The sequence below is a fragment of the Phaseolus vulgaris genome, chromosome 2 (genome assembly GCF_051622355.1).
Source record: "Phaseolus vulgaris cultivar YP4 chromosome 2, ASM5162235v1, whole genome shotgun sequence".
Lineage (NCBI taxonomy): Eukaryota > Viridiplantae > Streptophyta > Magnoliopsida > Fabales > Fabaceae > Phaseolus > Phaseolus vulgaris.
This window is the reverse complement of record NC_143499.1, coordinates 22,256,967-22,281,525: the sequence shown is the minus strand read 5'-3', so window position 1 is coordinate 22,281,525 and position 24,559 is coordinate 22,256,967. Positions and strand designations below refer to the sequence as shown.

Here is a 24,559-nt window from a genome sequence, read left to right as displayed (position 1 = left end):
GTAGTGGTACATGTCTACTATGAATTTAAAGTTATTATTTTTCAATATATCTTAGCTATTATCATTTGGTTAAAAACATATTGTATTATAATTTAATACAATTTTAGAATATAATTAATATGAAATTTTCCAAAAAAAATGGGGTTAACTTAAAATATCAATTTTTGTTATAAATTAATGAATAAAAATGGCATGAATCTGCTAATCAATATTTAAAATCTTGGATAAAAATAAAAATAAAAATATGTTTTGTATTGATTTTTGGTTAATCAATCTATTTCCTTTTCGCTTTTTTTTTAATGTTTTTTTTATCTGCTTGTTGTTTATTTTACGTTCTGAATTCTGATATGGTGAACTGGCAAATTTGGAAGTAAAATAAATTATTTTTACATGTTAAAAAGATTATTTTTTTTATTAAAACATAAAATAAATAAAAAATATTTGAAAATAAAGCATACTGAGTGATAATGAAATTGACTTGTATCAATGGAATCATCGTCACTTTACCATGGCAAGTCTTTCTTTAATCTACTTCATTTCTTCCTCCAATACTTACATATTTTTTACTATAAGTATTAATTTGTGTACACTAAAAGAAAAATATTAAATAAAATTTAATTTTAAAAATATAAAATAGTTAATTATTTTACTAGATATTATTTTACAGACTAAATTAATTATTGACAACTAAAATGATTTATATTATTAATAAATATTTTTTAAATTATTATTTAATTAGTTATAAAAAAATTATTAATTAATTAGTTATAATATTATTTTTTTAGATAACAAACAAATTTACACTAAATATATATATATATTATAATATAGTTGTTGAAAATTTGTTTATTATAGAAGAAAAATATATTTAAGTTTAAAATTATATAGTCTTGTGCACCTAAAAGGGATTTATATTGTTTTTCCAACCAAAAGAAATAATAAAGTTATTTAAATATTGTTTCCTTATTTTTGTTTAGGATAACCTTCGCTGTGTCCGTGGTTAACGGAATATTGAGCCATGACGTACACAGTGTTATTTAAACTTCTAATTCTTTTAATAGGTGATAATGATCCCTTAATAAAAAAAAAGTACTATAGTCTCAGTTGTTTGTTCCAATCTTATATCCTTTGACAAAACCAAAAAAAAGTTGTTTGTACCAATCTTATTTCCTTTGACAAAACAAAAAAAAAGGTTGTTTGTACCATCCACTGCACCATTTGCTCTTGGCCCTTCCCCCAAATCAAAAGGATGAAAACTAGTATTGTCAAATATTTTAAAGACAATACAAGTTGTTGCAGTTATTACTAATCTAAGAAGATTAGGTATCTTTCATATTTCAAAGAATAAATAAATGTTTGTTTAACAACTGTAATTGTAAATGAATCTTCTTCTCATTTGTTTTTCCTATAAAGAAGATTCTGAATTCGATCATGATGATAATATTATTATTATTATGATTAGAAGAAAATATCTCATTAAAAACTATTTAATGAAAATTAATTATCATACTATTAAATTTAATTGTGTTTATACATGTGAAATAGTTTATCAAGTTTCTCAATAAAAATTATTCACTAAAAAAACAGTATTATCTACGAATTTTTACCTACGAATCTGAGTTCGTAGGTAAATTCAGCATTATCTACGGATATTACCTATGAATAACATTACCTACGAACATTACCCACAGATTCTGAATCCGTAGGTAAATTCAACATTACCTACCAACTATTACACACGGATCTTATTACCTACCAGTTTTTACCTACGGATCTCTATTACCTATCAACTATTATCCACGTGCTGATAAAAAAAAAATCAACTATTACCCACGAATCTCTATTACCTACGAATTATCACCCACATATCTCTATTACCTACCAACTATTATCATAATAATTATATACATAATATTAAAAATATTAATATAATATGAAGAATTATAAAATCATAATTCATAATATTAATAACATTAATAATATTAATAACATTTAATAATATTAATAACATTTAATAATATTAATAACATTTAATAATATTAATAACATTTAATAATATTAATAACATTTAATAATATTAATAACATTTAATAATATTAATAATATTTAATAAATTTAATAATATTATTAAATACTAATAATATTTAATAATATTAATAATATTTAATAATATTTAATAATATTTAATAATATTTAATAATATTTAATAATATTTAATAATATTACTAATATTAATAAAATTTAATAATATTAATAATAATAATAACATTTATAATATTAATAATATTAATAATATTTAATAATATTAATAATATTTAATAATATTAATAATATTTAATAATATTAATAATATTTAATAATATGAATAATATTTAATAATATTAATGATATTTAATACTATTTAATAATATTAATAATATTTTATAATATTAATAATATTTAATATTTAATAATGTATAATAATAATATTAGTAGTATTTAATAATATTAATAATATTTTATAATATTAATAATATTTAATATTTAATAATATTAATTATAATAATATTTAATAATATTAAGAATTTTAATAATATTAAGAATTTTTAATAATATTAAGAATATTTAACAATATTAATAATATTTAACAATATTAATAATAATAATAATAATAATAATAATAATAATATTAAATATATGAAGAATGTTATTAATTTTTATTTTATTAATTATATTAATATTGATAATTATACTCATAAGTATAATAATAATCATAACATGACAACAAAAATTTGACTGGTGTAATGATTAAAGCTTCTATGGATATTCTTCAAGGAACTTGGTTTCAAGTTCCATCTGATGCAGTTTAGTTCTAACATTAATTATTTCTTTTTCGTGGGTAAATTACCGACGCCCACATTACATACGGATTTTTTTCGTGGGTAATCCGTAGGTAATGTTGATTTACCTACGGATTTTGGCTGTTACCTATGGATTTCTTCCGTAGATAAATTGGATTTTTCTTGTAGTGATTTTGAATAATGAGAAAGTCTGGTTAAGAAGAGAAACCTTAACATATTTTTCACTGTGAGAAAAAAGATTTACTCATTTTTAAAAGATTGATTCTATTTAATTTTTGTTATAACTCCTTTTTATCTTCATTTTTCATGGATACATTACTTTGACCAGAACACATGTCGTAAAGTTGAAGGTTTTTGAGCAACTATCTTAAAATTAATGTTATGTTTGGATTTGGTCATCTTCTATTCACACGAAAAGAAGAACGCGATTTATGGTTGTTTGGATTTGTGGTTATGTAGGCGAGTGTGAGGATGTTATATCGAGGAAGACAAGTTTAAGTTATTTTCTCATGAGCAAAGAAATGAAAGCAAAGGACAACAAAGTCACATATACCCTTTACTCAAATACCCTTTGTTACATAGTGCGTTTTAGTTCAAAATCGATTTACAAGCATTACATACCGAGTTCATAATCAATTGTGTATTTTATTTAAGTTCAAAATTGATTTTCAAACATTAAATACTGAGCTGAAAATCGATTGTGTATGTTGCTTAAATTAATTATTTATAATAAATATTTATGTTCTTGTATATCGGGTAGAGACAATAAGGTAATCGGTTGAACAAATGATTCCTCCTCTTCGGTTGTCTTTTGCTTATTACTTCCTTCACTTCTAACTCTCTTGCTTTGGCTATCAATCATGAGTGTACATGCAAAAGATACTTTGATGCTCAAGTAAGTGCTCGGTATTTGATGTGTTATGAGTGTTATATTAATTGTGTACCTTTTATTTTGTCTGATGTGTTTAATTATACCTGATTTTTTTGCATATTTCTTTTTACCTTAAGGCTTTTATCCTTGGTCGGTCGGGCGACTTTTGATACTAGTTATTACAGGTGGTTCAGCTATTACAATTTAAATTTACATAATAATAATAATATAACAATTTTATTTTATAAATATATTTATTTATTAAATTAATATAATTATTTATTAATAACTTTTTATGTTGCGACAAAATTCTTGTATTTTTTTTCAAAGTTAATCTACACAATACTGAAAATAATGTGTTTAATTACAAATAACTAAAATGCATAAATAAATAAAATATTTTTTTAAGTTAATTTAAATATTTATATATACTTTAGATAATATTATTTTGATGACTCTTTTGACAATGTTAACTAACTCATATTTTTTTAAAAAAAATATTTATTCAACGGTACTCAAAAATAATTTATAAAATTTAATTAACTCAAATCAACATAAAAATATCTTATATTTCATTATTCAAATATTCTTAAAGATAATGATAAATTTGTAATCTTACATTTTACATTTTAAAAAAATCAAAATTTCCTCACAAATATTGCATCACACATAAACTTTAATAAACTTTTTACACACATCTACCCTAAGATACTTCAATCCAAACACATTTACTTTCTTTACACTTTTGTCTCAAATCCTCATACATGCACTTCCTCAAATTTCTACTCATCTTCTCTTCAATTCAAACACAACTTAAATGTCAAACAATGACAACTTCAGGTATATTTTTTTTTATTATTTTTTTTTACATAGTTTCAATTTAAAGTTTATTAATATTAAACACAATTATATTGAACTCATTGAAAAACATATGATTAAATTATTTATATTTATTTTAGTTTAAAGATTAAAATATTTATTGAATGAATTATTGAAAATTACTGTTAGGACATTTACTAGGTGAAGACTATTTTAGTATAAAATCTTGTTAATATTTTTAAATCTTCTCACTTTATAAATTGTCTCATAATTCAATATCATCTTATAATTGAAAATTGTATGGTGATTCAAGATAATCTCTATTGACTAATTCATTTGTTTTTATTAATGCTCCTATCTTTTTCATTAAATCTTAAATTTCTTTTTCTTTTATCATAGAGTTCATCTAAATGACACTTCAAACTCACTAGTGAAAGCACTACACATGTCTTATTCACTAGTTTAGATTTAAAAGTGACTTACAAAAATCAGTTAAAACAATTATATCTATATAATTGTAATATTTGTTTGATTGCAAATTTAATTGTCATGTAGATTGAAGTTATTTAACGTTTAAATTGAACTACATTAATATTTTATATGCTTTTTCTTCCTTTTTTTAAGCTCTTTATTTGTTATGTTTTTTCTTTCTTATTCTAGCTCTTCATAGATGTTCTTTTTTGGAATTTTTGTTTTAACTATTCTTACTATATTTAAGTAAGTTAGTGATAATATAAAATTATTTTTACACAATCAAACATAAAATATTTTATATAAGTCTTGGTCTTTTTTCTTAAAATTCAGAGTTCTTAAATCAAAATATCAATTTAGAATGGTTTATAAATCCTCCTATATTTGGTATGAGATTAAACAGTTTTATGACACTATTCTTGAACATACTTCTTGGACTGTTGGTACAAGTACTTTTATTAATTTTTGGAATGATAAATGGTGTTTCACTCCTTCTTTATCAATCATTGCAGGGGTACCTAATGGTTCTAGAATCTTAGAAATAGTTTCTCAATTCTTGACTAGTAGAGATTGGAGTATTCCCTTGTCATTACATTATATGCCTCATTTTTTTGAACATATATCATGATTAGGCAGACACAAGATATTCTTAATTGGATTCTGGAAGATTCTGGGCGTTTCACTCTTATGTTGGCTATGACTTTTTTCTTGGATCTGGGAATTCCATGTGGCTAGGGTAAACTCATTTGGTCTTCATATATGCCTCCTTCCAAAACTCTAGTTCTCTAGAAAGTTTTTCATGGGTGACTACCTACAAATCAACACATTCCGCATAGAGGTTTGCATATATGTTCTATGTGTACGCTTTGTGAAAAGCAGGAGGAATCTATTCATTTATTTTTTGAATGTCTTAATGTTATGCATATTTGGAGTTGGGTTCGACAAATTTTCCTTACTTCTCATTTCTCCAATGTGGGTGATCTCCTTTTTTTTTTATTGGGAGTGATGGTACCTTTAATTAATTTGATTAAAATTGCTATGATAACTTTTTCTATTTGGATGACATGATGTATGATGAACTATGCTAGATTTCAGGTTAAAATTGATGTTTCTATGATCATTTTGGTCATTAAAGATTTCACTTGTTTAGTGGATAATTAGTCTAGAAGTCCTATGTGAAATGATATGTTTGATTTCAGTGTGCTTAAGTTTTTTTTTGTATTAATACTCGTAGTGGTAAAGTTCTATCTCATCTTCCTGTTAGATGAGAGTTTCCTTCTCTCATCTTGCTGCTTAAATAAGCATTGATGATGTTGCTAGGGGTCTCCAGATCTTGATGCTTGGGGTGTATTTTCCATGGGAGTATGAGAGAGTTTATTGGTAGTTTCTCTGCTTTTCTTAATGTTCAGACTGCTTTGATTGGTGAGTTTTATGAAGTTATGCATGTTATTGAACAAACTCAAAAGATGAGTCTTATTAGTTTATAGAATGTGATTTTGTCTTGGTTTATGCCACATTTACTATTATGACTAATGTTCCTTATATGTTTGTAATAGGTGGAACACTTGTCTTAATTACGGTAGAAAAATCAAGTTTAGGGTTTTTCAGATTTTTTGTGGAGGGAATGCATGTGCTGATAAGCTTGCTAACTTATGTTTTATTCATATATAGTATTTTCATTGGTATAATATGCTTTTATCTAGTCTTTTCTTAGAGTTCTTTATTAAGAGGTATAGATCACATACATATCATTTTTGATAATATATGGATTTTGGTATAGTCTCCCATATTTTTTTTGTATTTTCTCTTTTTTTTCTTTTAATAATATTTATTTTCATGTGATGGCATATGATTGTTGTTAATTGAGGCGTCAACGTATCTGAGATGTCAAGTTTCATAATAATGGCTAACACGAGAGCTTTTAGAGAAAAAAAAAATCAAACATAAACTATTTATTTTTATTTTTTTAGCTTTGAGAATAAATTTAACAACAAAGTTTTTTTTTCTTCATTTTTAAAACAGTTTTTAAAATAGAATTACTAAAAATAGTTTTAATAAACTTAAAATAAAATAGTTTTAAAACGTGTTACACGTTTGAAGTGAATCTCGTTGGTGCTTGGGTTGGGATGGAAACACACGGCAACAAATTCCTTTCTCCTTTCTTCTCCTTTCTTCTCCTTTCTTCTCCATATAAACAATTCCTTTTCCTCTGGCTTTACCTAAGCGCTGAAATTAATCCTTTACTTGCAATTAGCATCAGCACCATTATCTTCTCTCTCCATCGTTTATATATACGTTGCACTGCATCATCAAACTATAACTTGGATGCAAAATGGGTGAAGTTGACGAGGAGTATCTCAGTGAAATTGAGATGGCTCGACGCCAACTTCGTTCTTTCATCACCAATAACAAATGCGCCCCTCTCATGCTTCAACTAGCGTACGTCACTCACTACTAACTTCACGCTTTAATTTCTTCAATGTAGCTCGATTACCTAAATCTCAACATAAACAAGCACTAACTCATCTCATCTCTGTTCATTTTCATAGTTTTAACGTGTTTGGATGATAGTTAATGTATGAAGGTAGTTTTAAAAATCTAGCTTAAAATGAAACGAGACTGTGATTACTTAATGCTGCACAGGTGGAACGATGCTGCAACCGGAGGCCCCAATGCTTCTATTAGATTCATTACTAAACACGAAGCATTCAAGGATTTGGAAAAAGCAGTTGAATACTGTGGTCAGTTTAACTTGTTCTTATTTCCTTAGTTTCATTCAAATCGACACTTTTTTTCTGCCTGCTCATTTGTAATTTATTCCCCAAACAGAAATAGTGAAGGCCAAACTTAAGCTTAAGAAAGTTTCATACGCAGACCTTTACCAGGTTATTTAGTTTTCAATCCGCAACTAACTATATATATATTATCATAATTATACTACAGTGGATTCAATCAACTACAGTTTTATTGTATTAACTTGTATAATTGGATGAATTTGCATCTCAGCTTGCTGGTGTTGTTGCAATCGAGGTCACTCAGGGTCCAACTATTGACTTTGTTCCCGGCAGAAAGGTATATTCAAATTCATGTATATATATTTCTGGTTCATGAAAAATTAAGATATGTGAAGACACACTATTGAAAAACTAAGCAAGATTATGAATTTCTATATAAAAAGTTTAGTATACTGCTTACCGGGGGTATTTAGTGAAATAGATTGATTCAGCACTTAAAAAGGTGTGAGTAGTTAACAGTGAATGAAAACTTTATAATAAGACAATTGAATATCTTTTTTAATCAAGTATAACGAGGGTGGCATTTTGATCTAAAAATTACTAATTGATAATTCTTAATTCATGACTCCATTTTGATATATTACTAATTTTTTTGTATAATGTATATATTTCTTTGTTAGGATTTAAATGAATCTCCACGAGTTCAAATACGCTTTCTAAATGGTGAAGAAGGTAATAAATCATGTTGGTTGTTAAGTCTCTAATTTTCTACTACCATTTATGAATGTATCTTCCTTTGGGTTTTCTTCCTAGTTAAAACTAAAATTAGAGTTTATTAACAACGATTAAAAAATATTAAATAAACATTACCAAATTAAAAATACACGTATTACTTTTTATATTTTTATATATAATGAAATTTTCTCTACAACTGTTTATTCTTATATTATTAATCAATAACCAGTGGTTAAAAAGTCAATTTAGTTTTCTGGTGCTAACTAGTTATAGTTTGTCGATCATTTCATTACCTTAAACTTTGTTAAAGAATAGTTATGTGTCTACAGCATACAATAAGGTGAACAAACCCAATAGATTGTGAATTATGTGATTGTAGAATTTCCTTAATTTCTACCATAAAGTTTAACGGTCTTTTGTAGAAATTGTTGTTCATGTATCCTATATGAGATTTGACCTTCATTTCATAACTAATCAACTTTTTCATAGAAATTGTTGCTATGTATATTGCCCATACACTGTCTGCTAAAATTGTTTGATTTTGTCTCTCTGATTATATTAAAACATTTTTAAAAAACGTAGTTTTCTATATAATCATTGCACTTTTACTCTGTTAATGATATCCAAGGTATTTGTAATCTTGACTCGCTATTATTATGAAATTTTTTCAGATGCAAGGAGTTTAAGGAGAAAATTTTCTCGCATGGGACTAAGTGAAGACAAAGACATTGTAGTTCTATGTGGAGGCCACACTTTGACAAGAAGTATGTATCCAAAAGTACCAATGGTAAGAATGGCATATTCATTATCCTTAAAAAAACTGAGTGATATGTCGAGGAGTTGCTACTTATAGTTTTGAGGATGCATCTACTTTTTTTTTATTAACTTCTCTTGACAAGAGAGAGACACCTGAGGGTGAGACGCATAAAGATAGCTCTAAGTTTGACGAAAGGAAATGGACAAAGGACCCTTTGAAGTTTGATAACTCCTATTTTAAGTAAGATATATATTTTACACGATGATAACTATTTGTTCATTTTAAAATTGAAATTCCCAGCAACACTTAACACAACTATTTGTTTTTGAATCGGCCAAACAGGGAACTATTGAGCAAGGGTGCATCTTTTTCGAGGCTTCCCATCGACAATGCTTTAGTAGAGGATCAAATATTTCGTCACTATGTTGAACGGTACGCAAAGGTAATGACCAAAGTTCTTTTTTTTTTCTTTTTATCAAATGCTATCAGATACTTTTTTTCCCTTTAGGACAAATAGAAATTTAACGCAGTTATAAATTTGGGACAATTAGTAAATTACATCTATCGGATAAAATCGAACAGTTCAAATTTCAATCTCACAAGATCAGATTTAAAACTTGAATTCGAATTCTGAGTCTTTGAGTTTTATTCGGTTATTATCATTCCTTAACCGCGTCAACTGTGCGAACCTTTTTACTGTATTGATATATTAATCTTAATTTTTAATTTAATAGGATGAGGATATTTTTTTCAAAGAATATGCAATTTCACATAAGAAACTCTCTGAGCTGGGCTTCGATCCCAAGAAGCTAAATCAGGACAAGGGACTATGTCAGAAGCTAAATCAGCACAAGGGACTTGTAGGAATTGGTATGATATCAGTTGTGCTGACCGCAATATTAGGTTACTTACATAAGAAGAAGAAAAATCAATTGAAAAATTGATCCGAAATTGGAATTTGAGCTTATTTTCTTCGTCTTCTTCTAAAAAATGTTGCTTACAATCTGTGAATTTCAGAACTCAAATACTCCTCGAATATAATGTACTTCTATTTAACTCCTGCCACGTTCTTTCATCCTCAAAGCAGCTGTGGTAACTTAGAGAAGATTGGTTTAATTTTTGTGTTCAATTGTAATAGCCCACAGTTCAATAATCAGAGGAAAAGAATAAGGTAGAAACAACAGGAATTTATTCTCTGTTTTAGTGTGGCACATAGCTGACTGAACGAAAACAAATTTCAATGGTGGCATCAAGATGGCTCGGTTTTATGGAAAGTTTACTGATATGCTCTTATTGTAATACTAATAATTTTTCTACTTTTATGTACATGGAGTACTATAATCCGCCAAGTACTCTTACCACAAAACTGGTGAACGCAAAGCTGGACATCAAAGAGTTCCAAGCCTTCAGTCAGAACACCACAAAGCACTACAGCAAATTGATCCACTCTCCAAAACTAAATAAGATTATTTCGTCTTTAGTTTAAACTTTAGATAATCCGATTTAGTTTAAATTTTAGATCATTTGGTTCTTATGCAAATTATTATAATGAATTATCTTGTATATAAAATGATTGTTAGTCTTTTTTAAAAATTCTTAGTTTTTTCAAGATTTTTTTGTTATTTTGATTGCATACGCACTATAACTATTTCATGAAATAAAACTTTAAATTAAATCAATTTCACGTACAGAATAACATATTCCAATTATTTTCATATGGCTAACAACCGGATAGTCTAAACTTTGATTTTTCCTATAATAGTATAGAGACTAAAAATATATTTAACCCAGATAAATATAAAATACAACTTTCATAGTCAGTTAATTGTAACACAACACCAATTTGTTAGAGCAAACCATTTTAAAAGTACCATCAAAATGAAAGGGTCTGGCAAGAAATAAAAATAAAATTGTTACAAGAGGACACGGATCAGGAAAGTAATAGATTTTAGTTCACATCTTCCAAACAAAACACTCAGAAAACTTCATCAGGTTTGAAGGAACTGTTTTTTCTCAAGAGCAGAGAATTTTACCTGCAGATCCCTCAACCTAGGAGGAGCAGAACTTCTTTTGTAATTACAATGTTAGCTGAAGAGTATAATTATAATAATTAATAGAAAATTTAATTTTAGTCTCGAAAGATTAGATTCTTAAGCTCTTAAAGTTCTCTCTCTCCCTTGATAAATGAAATGCCATGAAGTCTATATTACACACTGAAGTGGTTTCCCCTATTTTGTAATTAACATATCAGAAATAAATTCATTTTCCAGTTTTCTTCTTTCAAATCTCACTAGTTTCTAGTTAGTATAGTGTATCCAAAATCTATTATTAGGTCCCCCTGCAATGGCACACTTTAATGATTGTTGAAAAGCACCTTTGGTTCATTTTGTGCTAGTTACCAAACCAAAAACTCATCTTACCCACGTTGATCTTATAGCCATTCTTTCTAAAGACCTAAAATACCTACTACATCCAATTCACAATTCAATCTGTAATCGAAGTATAAACAACCAGTGCTCTACTATGATTATAAACACAAAATATCAATTAAAAAGGCAAATTACATATAGTAACAGAAAAACTTCACACACACACACAAACAAATTCAAAGAGAATCGTAAAGTATTACAGAAGCTATAAGCTATGATGATGACAAGCTGTACAATGAAAGAGAAGAGTTGAAATTAAGTAGAAGCGATTGTGAGGGATTTGGTCTTAAACCTATATCTTGGTGCTCGGGGGATGACTTGGCTGGGTCCCATGTGAAACTGACCGGGAGAATCGGTAAGTGGTGGACCGTCGTCGTAGACATGGCCAAGGAGAGAGGCGCAGGTGTTGCATTTGATCTTGGTCCTCTTCCTCTGAATTCCCCAGTAGTTGAGGGTTTCGAAGAAGGGGCGGATCTTGTCCTCCTTCTCGAACTTGAAATTGGCTGCGTCTACGGCGGAGAAGGAGAGGGAGTCCTTGTTTCCGGCCTCAAAGTAGAAGTCCGGGGGGAAGGCGTAGGCGGAGTTGAGATTGAGGTTGGAGCCGCAAACCTTGCAGGTGTACGCAGAGGCCATGATTGGTGTGAATGGTGTGAAGAGAGGGGTTCTGAAGGTGGTGAACTACAACTACAAGATCTTCAGACAAAGTCCTAAACGCGTAGCCGTGGAACATGACTTTTCATTGCTAAGCTAAATTTATTTTTAAATTTTAAATCATTTTTCTGTATTATTTTTATTTCTTATAACTAACTTTAATACCTCCTACACCACGTTAAGCTGTAACAAAATTAAATAAAAAAAATGTTTAACCAATGATAATGGAAAGTAATAAAGAGAATCACTGGAAAAATAATTACACACTGTACTTTAATAAAAATATAGATAAATTAAAATTAATATGAATATTGAGAGTTCTCTTTCCAAAGTGTAAAATATCTCATTAAACTGAATTAATTAATCATGACCATAGAAAACTAAGAATTCAAACATATTTTTTGAAACTAAAATAATATAAAGTGATAAAATTTAAATACAAAAGCAACACTAATGTTTTTTTGGTATAAAAAATAACAACACCCATAATATAAATCTCTTTGAATATAAAAAAAATAAAATGGGTTAACATTTTTTTTATATCTATTTTTTCCTCTGCAATTTCTAGGGTTTATTAAACCCTGAAACCACTATGCAAAAAATAAACAAAAACAACCACACTAGTTCTAATATTCTTAAGTCACGTTAGATCTCTCCTTTCATATAGGACTTTTATGATTAATCACCAAATCATAATTTATATATATTAATTATAAAGATCTAAAAGATTATATATGCCCATCTACCCACATTAAAATTAATATTTTTAATAATAGATCTTAACAAAAATAACTTTCAATTTTTGAATGAAGATAAAAAAACCTTGGTATCTTGCATAAATTTAGCTGAATGTAGAAGCTTCAAAAGGGTCATTGGTACTATTATCATCTTTTGTTGGTAAACTTATATATCTAGCTTAAAGTCTGAATCAGAGAGGATTGGTTGTGTTAGATAATCAAAAGTAACAAAAAGTTGTGTTATCTCTATGACATTGATTAAATCTCTATGACATTGATCCCTCAACCTAAGCAAGATAAGTCATGACTAATTGTATTGTTGTTACCTTAACTGATGAATTGTTAATTTCTGCTCAATGTCTCTTCCAAATCCTGTGTTTCATGCAACTTTGTTTCAGTTATTACATATTTTTATTTGTCTTGCTGCTTAATTTTGGTAATTTATTTTATGTTGATTTTGGATTGCATTTTCTCTGGTTGTTTGTTCAGGATGGTTTAACTCCACTTGACCTTTAATCTGGACAAAGATTCAGAACATAGAGCTAATCAAGTTGTTTAAGCAGCCTCAAAGATGAGCTAAACATGTATCTAAACAACAGATGAAGCCCATAAACAACACAACTTTTGACCAACAAAGAAAATTGGTTGCTGACAAGTTTTGCACCTCTTCCAGCATATGGAAATTTTAGGACAAGTACAATATTGCACTATATTAAAAAAATGTATTTAAATTATAGGAAGATAGGAACATTCTCATGAGACAGAAAAGAAAAATGACACCAAACATATCTAATATCTGGTTTCAATCTTAAGCAACATGTGTGAGATTTATATTGAAATAAAGTTTTTATTTATAAACAACTCCTAGGGATACTATAATCTGTCTTATTTGGAAACTCTAGGCAAGGGTGATTTTTCTCTATGTGCTATGTTCTCAAAGAACCACATCTAATGTGTTTGGCTACAAACATGGATTGCAATAATTAAATTCCATGTTATAAAACTTTGACTAAACACATTGCATATATGTCTGTCTTTATGAAGAAAAAAAAATCTCATAAGAAATTTAAATTTTTAAATGAATACACTAGTAATTAGCTTTTGGTCAAAGGATTACCAACAACTTGGACCTGAGTTGTGGCTAGTGAAGTAATTGGTTAAGCCATATGAAAATAAAAATAAAAATGGCTGTCATGGTTTCTTCAATGTGATTCAAAAAATTTGAGATTTAAATGTAGAAAAGAAAAGACATACCAAATATGTCCAATGAAATTGTGTCTTTTATTGGAACTTTAGGTGTGCTAATTCTCTTTTTGAGTCTAGTATAACTTTCCATGAAACTGCATTTATTGGTTTGGGCTAAAAATGTGTGACATAGATAAAAACTTCCATCATCTAAAAAAATCAAGTGGCATTAGATTATCCTTTTAAGACTGAAAAATAGAGTATAAGGTATATAATATTTTATATTTTATCTTTAATTATATTTTAAAATTAAAAATAATTAAATATAAATACTCATAAGTAAATAGACACACTTTATTAGCACAATACATTGCAAATTAATTATATTTTAATAATATAACAATTAATTTTTATGTAACTACTAACATTATTTTTTTTAAAATAGATAAGTTTTCTTTTTTACTAATATTTTTAAAAAAATACATAAAATATTAGACCACATGGTTAATTGGGTATGTGATTGTTTACCTTGTCTTAAGATTAAAATATAAAGCTTAGGACTTGGGCGACCACTAATCAATTCAATAAAGAAATTGTTTACTATACATATTTTCTTACATCTTTTATATTTTAAATATATATTATTGTTTTTTAATCTTCTTAAATACAATTAGTTTTACCATGAGCGATAAATCTTATTTTTATAACTTTTTATAATATTTAGTAATATTTTTTTATCTATCACATTATAGTAATAATATGTATTTTTTGATGGTAAAAGAAGAGTGGACAAGCGCATAGTGACTTGTGTTTCCCTGGTATATAAGAAAACCAATGAACAAATGAACACATTCTCTTACTTTGTTCCAAGTTTTAGGGCTTGCGAGACCCCTAACTACTTCAGAAGACGAACGAAAAAAAAAAAAATTACATAATCCCTTACTTCCTTCTAAGATTGAAAAATAGAGACTAGGGTTTGCAGAAATCCTATCAAATAGCAGAAATCCACTCCTCTAACTCGAGAGCTATTGCGTTAATCTTTGCGGCGAGCAGAAATCCTTTCCTCTAACCCCTGTCATGGATATTCGATTTCCGTTCTCTCCGGCGGAGGTCGCCAAAGTCCGCATGGTTCAGTTTGGAATACTCAGTCCCGATGAGATCGTAATTTTCCCTAAGCTCCTATCTAATGTTTTCACTCTGTGTCGAATTTTCTCGAATAAAAAAGGATTCGAGTGTTTCTTTCCAATTTTTTGGTGCTATGAAGTTGTTGATTGTTTTTGTGCGTGTTTTTCAGAGGCAAATGTCTGTGGTGCAAATTGAGCATGGTGAGACGACGGAGAGAGGGAAGCCCAAGGTTGCAGGATTGAGTGACCCTCGACTTGGAACTATTGACAGAAAACTCAAGTGTGAGACTTGCACGGCGAGTATGGCTGAATGTCCTGGCCATTTTGGTCACTTGGAGCTTGCCAAGCCAATGTTTCACATTGGGTTTTTGAAGACAGTGTTGACTATAATGCGTTGTGTTTGCTTCAACTGCTCTAAAATTCTAGCTGACGAGGTATTTTTGCAAGTGGACTTTGCATAGTGCTGACTTGATTAGCTATTTAGGTCGGGGGGAAATGAGAAAATTGGAGAGTCGGAGTTCCATTGGTTGTGATTTGTGGTCAATTGGAGTTTGTGTCGGTTAAGTAGAAGGAAGGAGAGTGGGATTTGTTGTCTCTATTCTTGTTTAATCTTCTATGTTGTAAGTGTAGGAGAGTGAAATGAAATGTTTTTTTTAAGTTGATTGCCTTTTATGCAGAATGATCACAAATTTAAGCAAGCTTTAAGAATCAGGAATCCCAAGAACAGGCTGAAAAAGATTCTGGATGCTTGCAAAAACAAAAGCAAGTGTGAAGGGGGAGATGAGATTGATATTCCTGGACAAGATACTGATGAGCCAGTTAAAAAGAGTCGTGGTGGCTGTGGTGCTCAGCAACCGAAGATTACGATTGAAGGGATGAAAATTATTGCAGAGTACAAAGCTCAAAGAAAGAAAAGTGATGACCAAGAACAGCTTCCTGAACCTGTAGAGAGGAAACAAACTCTTTCTGCAGAAAGGGTAAATGTTCTTAATTCTGGATATTTAGCATGAGCACTTTTACGATCACTGCTACAGGATTTGATGTAGTTGGTGACTTGTTATATCTGTTGAAGGTTCTTGGTGTTCTGAAAAGGATAAGCGACGAGGACTGTCAGTTGCTGGGCTTGAATCCTAAGTATGCCCGCCCTGATTGGATGATTTTACAAGTTCTTCCAATTCCTCCTCCACCTGTGAGACCTTCTGTAATGATGGACACATCCTCCAGGAGTGAGGCAAGTGTTTTATGTGTTCTTGGTTATTACAATTTTTTCAAGCGTATCTTGTTTAATTATAATTTTCTCTGATCAATTGGACTGATATCATTTGGGTAGAACTTTTAATCCTGTTACATGCTGACTTTTTTGGGTCTACCTTATTTGTAGGATGATTTGACTCATCAGCTGGCCATGATCATCAGGCACAATGAGAATCTTAAGAGACAGGAGAGGAACGGGTCTCCTGCACATATTATTTCTGAGTTTGCTCAGCTATTGCAGTTCCACATAGCAACATATTTTGATAATGAGTTGCCTGGACTGCCAAGGGTATTATATGAATTTAGCATTTAATATGGATATATAATTTACTTCATTTAACCTTCATTGATTTTTTATTTTTTTGATAAAGTATTGAGTAATTACTATATATTTTGCAGGCTACTCAAAGATCTGGAAGGCCTATCAAATCAATATGTAGCAGGCTCAAGGCAAAAGAAGGACGGATTAGAGGTAACTTGATGGGTAAAAGAGTCGATTTTTCTGCTCGAACAGTCATTACACCTGATCCAACAATCAACATTGATCAATTGGGAGTACCATGGAGTATTGCGTTGAATCTAACATACCCAGAGACCGTGACTCCATACAACATTGAAAGGTTGTATTTCGATGTGTATTTCCTGTTGAAATTGGTGCATTCTCTTCCATTTTTAACAGAAAACATTTGAAATTAAAAAAATCAGGTTGAAGGAACTTGTTGAGTACGGACCTCATCCTCCACCTGGAAAAACTGGTGCCAAGTACATCATTCGTGATGATGGGCAAAGGCTTGATCTCAGATATTTAAAGAAAAGTAGTGATCACCATTTGGAGCTTGGCTACAAGGTACTGCTTTTGAACAGTGATGATATTATTCTTTTTGGTTTTCTCTTACTGCCTTCTAATAGTTCTTAATGTTGTGGTTTTAGGTTGAGCGTCATTTGAATGATGGAGACTTTGTTCTCTTCAATCGTCAGCCTAGTCTTCATAAAATGTCCATCATGGGGCATAGAATCAAAATCATGCCATATTCTACATTCCGGCTTAACTTGTCTGTAACTTCACCATATAATGCTGATTTTGATGGGGATGAAATGAATATGCATGTTCCTCAGTCTTTTGAAACTAGAGCTGAGGTTTTGGAGCTGATGATGGTGCCTAAATGCATTGTGTCACCACAGTCAAACAGGCCAGTGATGGGAATTGTCCAAGATACACTTTTAGGATGCAGAAAAATCACCAAGAGAGATACTTTTATCTCAAAGGTTATACGAAGTGAATTTTTCTGCTGTTGCAGTTTATTTCAGCCTTATGGTTGTTGTACAGGCTCTATATATAATCTGATCAGAACTTTCTTTTTTCTTTAACTAGGATGTTTTTATGAACACACTGATGTGGTGGGAAGATTTTGATGGGAAAGTTCCTACTCCTACAATATTGAAGCCAGAACCATTGTGGACAGGGAAACAAGTTTTCAATCTCATCATTCCTAAGCCTATAAATCTAATTAGATACTCTAGTTGGCACAGTGAGAGTGAAAGGGGATCCATAACCCCTGGGGATACCATGGTGAGAATTGAAAAAGGTGAACTACTTACTGGAACACTTTGCAAAAAGACACTTGGAACATCTACCGGAAGTCTCATCCACGTCATTTGGTATGCAGCTTAGCATGAGAACTTTATAAATATTATTAAATTTGTTTTCAAATTATGCTTTTTTTTAATATATTTGTCATTTGTTATTAGTGTGCATGTGTATAATTTGTCTACATGATGCCATAGGCTGCCGCGCCAACTGTAAAATTTATATGGCAGATTTTTGGCTCACCACCATAGCCATTTTCCACTGTTGATAACATTGCTTACTAGATAAATTGGGTTATGTAATGATCAATCTACCTTTACAGCTTCAGGAGAGAGGTTCTTTGTATTGATCTAAACTCCAACTCTAAGTGACTTTATTGCTCTGGAAACTGCTTCAATAGGTTCTTTTTTTCTATGTTTACATCACTGAATGTCTACTTGAAACAGGGAAGAGGTTGGCCCTGATGCAGCTCGGAAATTTCTTGGTCATACTCAGTGGCTTGTAAACTACTGGCTTTTGCAAAATGCTTTTAGCATTGGAATTGGTGATACAATTGCTGATGCTTCCACTATGGAAACCATAAATCAGACTATATCAGCAGCTAAGGAGAAAGTGAAACAACTTATCAGGGATGCTCAAGAGAAAAAGTTGGAGGCTGAGCCTGGTCGGACAATGATGGATTCATTTGAAAACAGAGTGAATCAGGTACTTAATTTGGACTGTTTTTTATGTTATAATATTAAAATTTTCTTTTGGGTAAATATGACAAACTTCCATATTTGGTAATTTCAGACTCTAAATAGAGCTCGTGATGATGCTGGAAATAGTGCTCAGAAAAGTTTATCTGAGAGCAACAATCTGAAAGCAATGGTGACGGCTGGATCCAAAGGAAGTTTTATCAACATATCTCAAATGACTGCTTGTGTGGGCCAACAGAACGTTGAGGGTAAACGAATTCCATATGGGTTCATCGACAGGACATTGCCTCACTTCACAAAAGATGATTATGGGCCTGAAAGTCGTGGCTTTGTGGAAAACTCATATCTGCGTGGACTGACACCTCAAGAATTCTTTTTTCATGCCATGGGTGGTAGGGAAGGTCTTATTGATACTGCCGTGAAGACCTCTGAAACTGGGTACATCCAAAGGCGACTGGTGAAGGCTATGGAAGACATCATGGTTAAATATGATGGGACAGTTAGAAATTCTTTGGGAGACGTCATACAGTTTCTTTATGGGGAAGATGGTATGGACGCCGTTTGGATTGAAACACAGAAGCTAGATTCCCTTAAAATGAAAAAGACAGAATTTGATAGGGTGTTTAGGTATGAATTTGATGATGAAAACTGGAAGCCTACCTACATGCTTGAAGAGCCGGTAGAAGACTTAAAAACCATCAGAGAATTTCGAAATGTGTTTGAAGCTGAGGTCCAGAAACTTGAAGCTGATAGATATCAACTTGCAACTGAGATAGCCACTACTGGTGATAGTTCTCTCCCACTACCTGTTAACTTGAAGAGGCTTATATGGAATGCTCAGAAGACATTTAAGGTTGATTTCCGAAGGCCTTCTGATATGCATCCAATGGAAATTGTGGAAGCCATTGATAAGCTGCAGGAGCGGCTTAGGGTTGTTCCTGGTGAAGATCTTTTGAGTCAAGAAGCTCAAAAGAATGCTACTCTCCTGTTTAACATTCTTCTCCGCAGCACTTTCGCTAGTAAAAGGGTCTTGGAGGAATATAGGCTTTCTCGTGAGGCATTTGAGTGGGTAGTGGGAGAAATAGAATCAAGGTTCTTGCAGTCACTTGTAGCCTCTGGAGAAATGATTGGTTGTGTGGCAGCCCAATCAATTGGTGAACCTGCTACTCAGATGACTCTCAATACTTTCCATTATGCTGGTGTCAGTGCAAAGAATGTTACCCTTGGTGTTCCTAGGTTAAGGGAAATCATTAATGTGGCAAAAAGAATTAAAACACCTTCTTTGTCTGTGTACTTAAATCCTGATGTTGGTAAAACTAAAGAGAGAGCCAAGAGTGTGCAGTGTGCTTTAGAATATACCACTCTAAGGAGTGTGACTCAAGCTACAGAGGTGTGGTATGATCCGGAACCGATGAGTACAATAATTGAAGAGGATGTTGATTTTGTGAAGTCCTACTATGAAATGCCAGATGAAGAAGTTGCCCTTGAAAAGATCTCACCTTGGTTGCTTCGCATAGAGTTGAATCGCGAAATGATGGTGGATAAGAAGTTGAGTATGGCTGACATTGCAGAGAAGATTAACCTTGAATTTGATGATGATTTGACTTGTATATTTAATGATGATAATGCTGAAAAACTTATACTTCGTATCCGTATTATGAATGATGAAGCACCCAAGGGTGAGATTCAGGACGAATCTGCTGAAGATGATGTTTTCTTAAAGAAAATAGAAAGCAACATGCTGACTGAAATGACCTTACGTGGTATCCCAGACATCAACAAGGTTTTTATAAAGAATACTAAAGTTCAGAAGTTTGATGAGAGTGAAGGTTTTAAGCCTAATGAGGAATGGATGCTTGATACAGAAGGTGTCAACCTTCTAGCTGTGATGTGCCATGAAGATGTTGATGCAACCAGGACCACAAGCAACCACTTAATTGAAGTTATTGAAGTTCTTGGTATTGAGGCAGTTCGGCGAGCTCTTTTGGATGAATTGCGAGTTGTCATTTCTTTTGATGGTTCTTATGTCAATTACAGGCATTTGGCTATTCTTTGTGATACCATGACTTATCGGGGGCATTTGATGGCCATTACACGTCATGGTATCAACCGAAATGATACTGGGCCAATGATGAGATGCTCATTTGAAGAGACAGTTGATATTCTGCTTGATGCTGCAGTATATGCTGAGACTGATCACTTAAGGGGTGTCACTGAAAACATTATGTTAGGTCAGCTTGCCCCCATCGGCACAGGTGAATGCGCATTGTATCTTAATGATGAGATGCTGAAGAATGCCATTGAGCTCCAACTGCCTAGTTATATGGATGGTCTTGATTTTGGCATGACTCCTGCTCGCTCCCCAATATCTGGAACTCCATATCATGAAGGCTTGATGTCTCCTAGTTATTTGTTGAGTCCAAATTTGCGTCTGTCTCCCACATCGGATGCCCAATTTTCACCTTATGTTGGTGGGATGGCATTTTCTCCCACCTCATCTCCTGGGTACAGTCCATCATCCCCAGGCTATAGTCCATCATCGCCTGGGTACAGCCCCACATCACCTGGGTACAGTCCCACATCTCCGGGCTACAGCCCTACATCACCAGGTTACAGTCCGACCTCTCCGACATATAGCCCTAGTTCTCCAGGATATAGTCCTACAAGTCCGGCTTATTCGCCTACCAGTCCATCCTACTCTCCCACATCACCCAGCTATAGCCCCACGTCACCCAGCTACAGCCCCACATCACCCAGTTATAGCCCCACATCTCCCAGCTACAGCCCCACTTCACCTGCATACAGCCCCACTTCACCTGCCTATAGCCCCACTTCACCTGCTTATAGTCCGACTTCACCTTCCTACAGTCCTACATCACCTTCATATAGTCCTACTTCACCTTCCTACAGCCCCACATCACCCTCTTACAGCCCGACCTCCCCATCATATAGCCCTACATCCCCTGCCTACAGCCCCACGTCACCTGGATACAGCCCTACGTCACCCTCATATAGCCCAACATCCCCAACGTATAGTCCTACTTCCCCAAGTTACAATCTACAGTCAGCAAAGTATAGTCCTTCGTTAGCATATTCTCCAAGCAGTCCAAGATTGTCTCCATCAAGTCCATATAGTCCCACATCCCCAAACTACAGGTGAGTAATCCTCTGAACTTCTTAAATATTTATTTTTTATATTGAATACAGAACCTTAAAAGTTCAAACAGAGTCCCCCTGTGTTTTTAGTCAAAAACTTGAGTTTGGCTGCACATTTAGTTTTTGTTAATTTTTTACTCCAAGCATATGTCTAATGTTTCATTTTCCAGCCCCACGTCCCCTTCATATTCTCCGACATCTCCATCTTATTCTCCAACAAGCCCAACATACAGTCCCAGCAGGTAAGTTAAGTTCATTTATTGTCCTGTAAAGCGTTTAAACAGTTTATCTCTTGTCCGTGATAGGAACAGTGGCAGCATTCGAGATTTTGTTTATATCATTGGACTTTAGAGGCCTATTTATGTGACTTGCTCATTCTTTCTTTTTTCTAGCCCATATAATTCTGGTGTGAGCCCAGACTATAGCCCAAGTTCACCCCCATTTAGGTATGCATATGTACACAGATAATTCTTTAACTAAATTGTACGTAAGCCATATTCCTGAGCACGGTCTGCTTTTTTTATTTTTCCGTTTGATCATTTGCAGTCCCAGTACGGGTTACTCACCAAGTCAACCTGGTTACTCACCATCGTCAACCAGCCAGTACACTCCGCAAACTAGTGACAAGGATGATAGAGCCACTCGCTGAGGTAAACTAACAGCTTTGCTGAAGCCGAGACATATTGGCTTAAATTTTTTTTATCTTATTGGATGGAGAATCTACAATATAAATAGTCCAGAAATTCTTCAACTAGAGGCGTGAACTGTAAAAATTCTTGTTTTTTCAATTTCCTGTTCTTTTGGTTCAAAATATTGAAAACGGGATTTGGCAAAGAGTCAGGAAGATTTGCAATTGATGTCCGTCAATTGGAAAGGTGAACAAAAGGTTTTTAATAATCATATTTCTAGAAATCCCCTAACTAAAGGAAACAATTGTTGTTAATTTTGGAGTGGGGAAAGATGATTTAGATTTTAGACTATATAGATAACTAGATTTTAGACTATATAGATAACTAGGGATGCTGTAAAGAAGCGATATGTATTTGACATTTTTCATCGAAGTGTTGTGCATATGTGAAAACATATTCTCTTCGAAGTTTGAATCGAAGCCTTGCTGAAAAAATACCTATGTCCGGTAAAATGTTCAGGACAACTTGAGGCTGGACAGAGGAGGACTTGAGTTCTGCAGGGATCAGACATTGAGATGTTCGAGGTCTATTTGTTTGCATTGTGTTAATCCTCTATACCATGAGTCGCTGTTGACAATAACTTTGGAACAGTGCATCGAAGTGTCGAACTATGAATTCAAATTCTGCTTTAATAGTTTTGAACATTCTTTGAGGAATGGGTTGTGAACTGTGATTGTTCATCCTCTATATGCATTTATTCAACACGTGCACGAAAAGTTGAGGATGATATAGAAGCTGTAAAATATTTATTTGTAAAAAGTGTATGGTATATCGGAACGAATGTTGAAACAAAGGATATTCAGATCTACTTTTTTAAAATAATGATACATTTTGGTTTATCTTAAAAAAAATTTAGATATGCCATGCTTCTATTAAGGTTATTTCATTTGTGTTTGGATTCGGGTATGACTGTAGGTTATTTTAAGGTTATAGTATAATTTTATAAATTTTTGTATTGAAAATACGAATATATCTCCGTCTTATCTTATATTTTTAAAATCTTTTTCTTGCTATGAAAATGTTTTCTCATTATGTAAATTGAACATTTTAATAATTTTATAAAAAAAAAACTAGAACTACAATCTACAAGATATTTTTTTAATTGTTTTGTTAAACTTAATATCAAAGGAATTCATCCAATTAATTTTCTTAGTAATCTGGAATAAACCTCATTAAATTTAGTGCATGGTTATAAAAAAAGAGTTGGAAAACATTGATTCTGCATCAGGAAGCTGCTTGCAGAAGAGGTACACGTTTGTCATATTCTCCAGATAACATAATATTCTTATTCAACGATTTGTTGTTTTCATTTATCCTCCTTGAATAATGGAATCTTTGAAACTTGCTTTATATGTTTAATTCGTTGAAACTTAATTTATTCATCATTAAAGAGTCGAAAACCGGCTAAGGAATAGTTAATTGCGGCATAGCGTCAAACCTAACTCTTAACTTTCTCCTTACTCTACTGTTTACTCTTATATTTCATTGTGACGATCTTAAAATATTTGGTCCAATTACATATTTCCATAGATACTAGTCTTGCGCATTCTCTTTAAACGGATTACCTTACATTGTAACATGATGGTGTGTAAAATGCTGTGACTTTCAGATAGAGAGGATTAGTAATTGATATGACTTTCATCAGTAACTAAAATTAGTTCTGAGCTTACTCCAACACATGTATTCTTACATCAGAACCGAACTATACAGACTTCTGAAAAGACAAGAAAGCAAGAACAGAAGCAACAAATAATGATACTCAATCGTCAGTGTCAGAATGACGCACCAATCTAAGAAACCACGACCAAATCCAATCTTCA

At 31.7% G+C, this 24,559-nt stretch overlaps 3 protein-coding genes across 3 annotated transcripts; 2 read left to right on the top strand and 1 right to left on the bottom strand.

The window, feature by feature from the left end:
* The first annotated feature begins 7,222 nt into the window (after positions 1-7,222).
* Positions 7,223-10,210, top strand: LOC137810923 (putative L-ascorbate peroxidase 3, peroxisomal). Its single transcript, XM_068612422.2, has 9 exons — positions 7,223-7,440; positions 7,645-7,742; positions 7,831-7,886; positions 8,008-8,073; positions 8,417-8,468; positions 9,143-9,258; positions 9,371-9,468; positions 9,571-9,670; positions 9,963-10,210. Exons 1-9 carry the CDS (start codon positions 7,334-7,336, stop codon positions 10,170-10,172), a joined length of 903 nt encoding a protein of 300 aa, XP_068468523.1. The 5' UTR covers positions 7,223-7,333; the 3' UTR covers positions 10,173-10,210.
* A 1,521-nt stretch (positions 10,211-11,731) lies between these two features.
* On the bottom strand, positions 11,732-12,384 carry LOC137810924 (methionine-S-oxide reductase). Its single transcript, XM_068612423.2, has one exon. It carries the CDS (start codon positions 12,288-12,290, stop codon positions 11,913-11,915), a length of 378 nt encoding a protein of 125 aa, XP_068468524.1. The 5' UTR covers positions 12,291-12,384; the 3' UTR covers positions 11,732-11,912.
* Positions 12,385-15,078: 2,694 nt separating this feature from the next.
* NRPB1 (RNA polymerase II large subunit) lies at positions 15,079-23,498 on the top strand. The gene is made up of 15 exons (XM_068612425.2): positions 15,079-15,391; positions 15,525-15,788; positions 16,032-16,331; positions 16,427-16,585; positions 16,736-16,897; positions 17,008-17,228; positions 17,314-17,455; positions 17,539-17,874; positions 17,981-18,267; positions 18,643-18,901; positions 18,989-22,050; positions 22,221-22,292; positions 22,443-22,496; positions 22,597-22,700; positions 23,199-23,498. Exons 1-14 carry the CDS (start codon positions 15,308-15,310, stop codon positions 22,697-22,699), a joined length of 5,505 nt encoding a protein of 1,834 aa, XP_068468526.2. The 5' UTR covers positions 15,079-15,307; the 3' UTR covers position 22,700; positions 23,199-23,498.
* Positions 23,499-24,559: the final 1,061 nt, after the last annotated feature.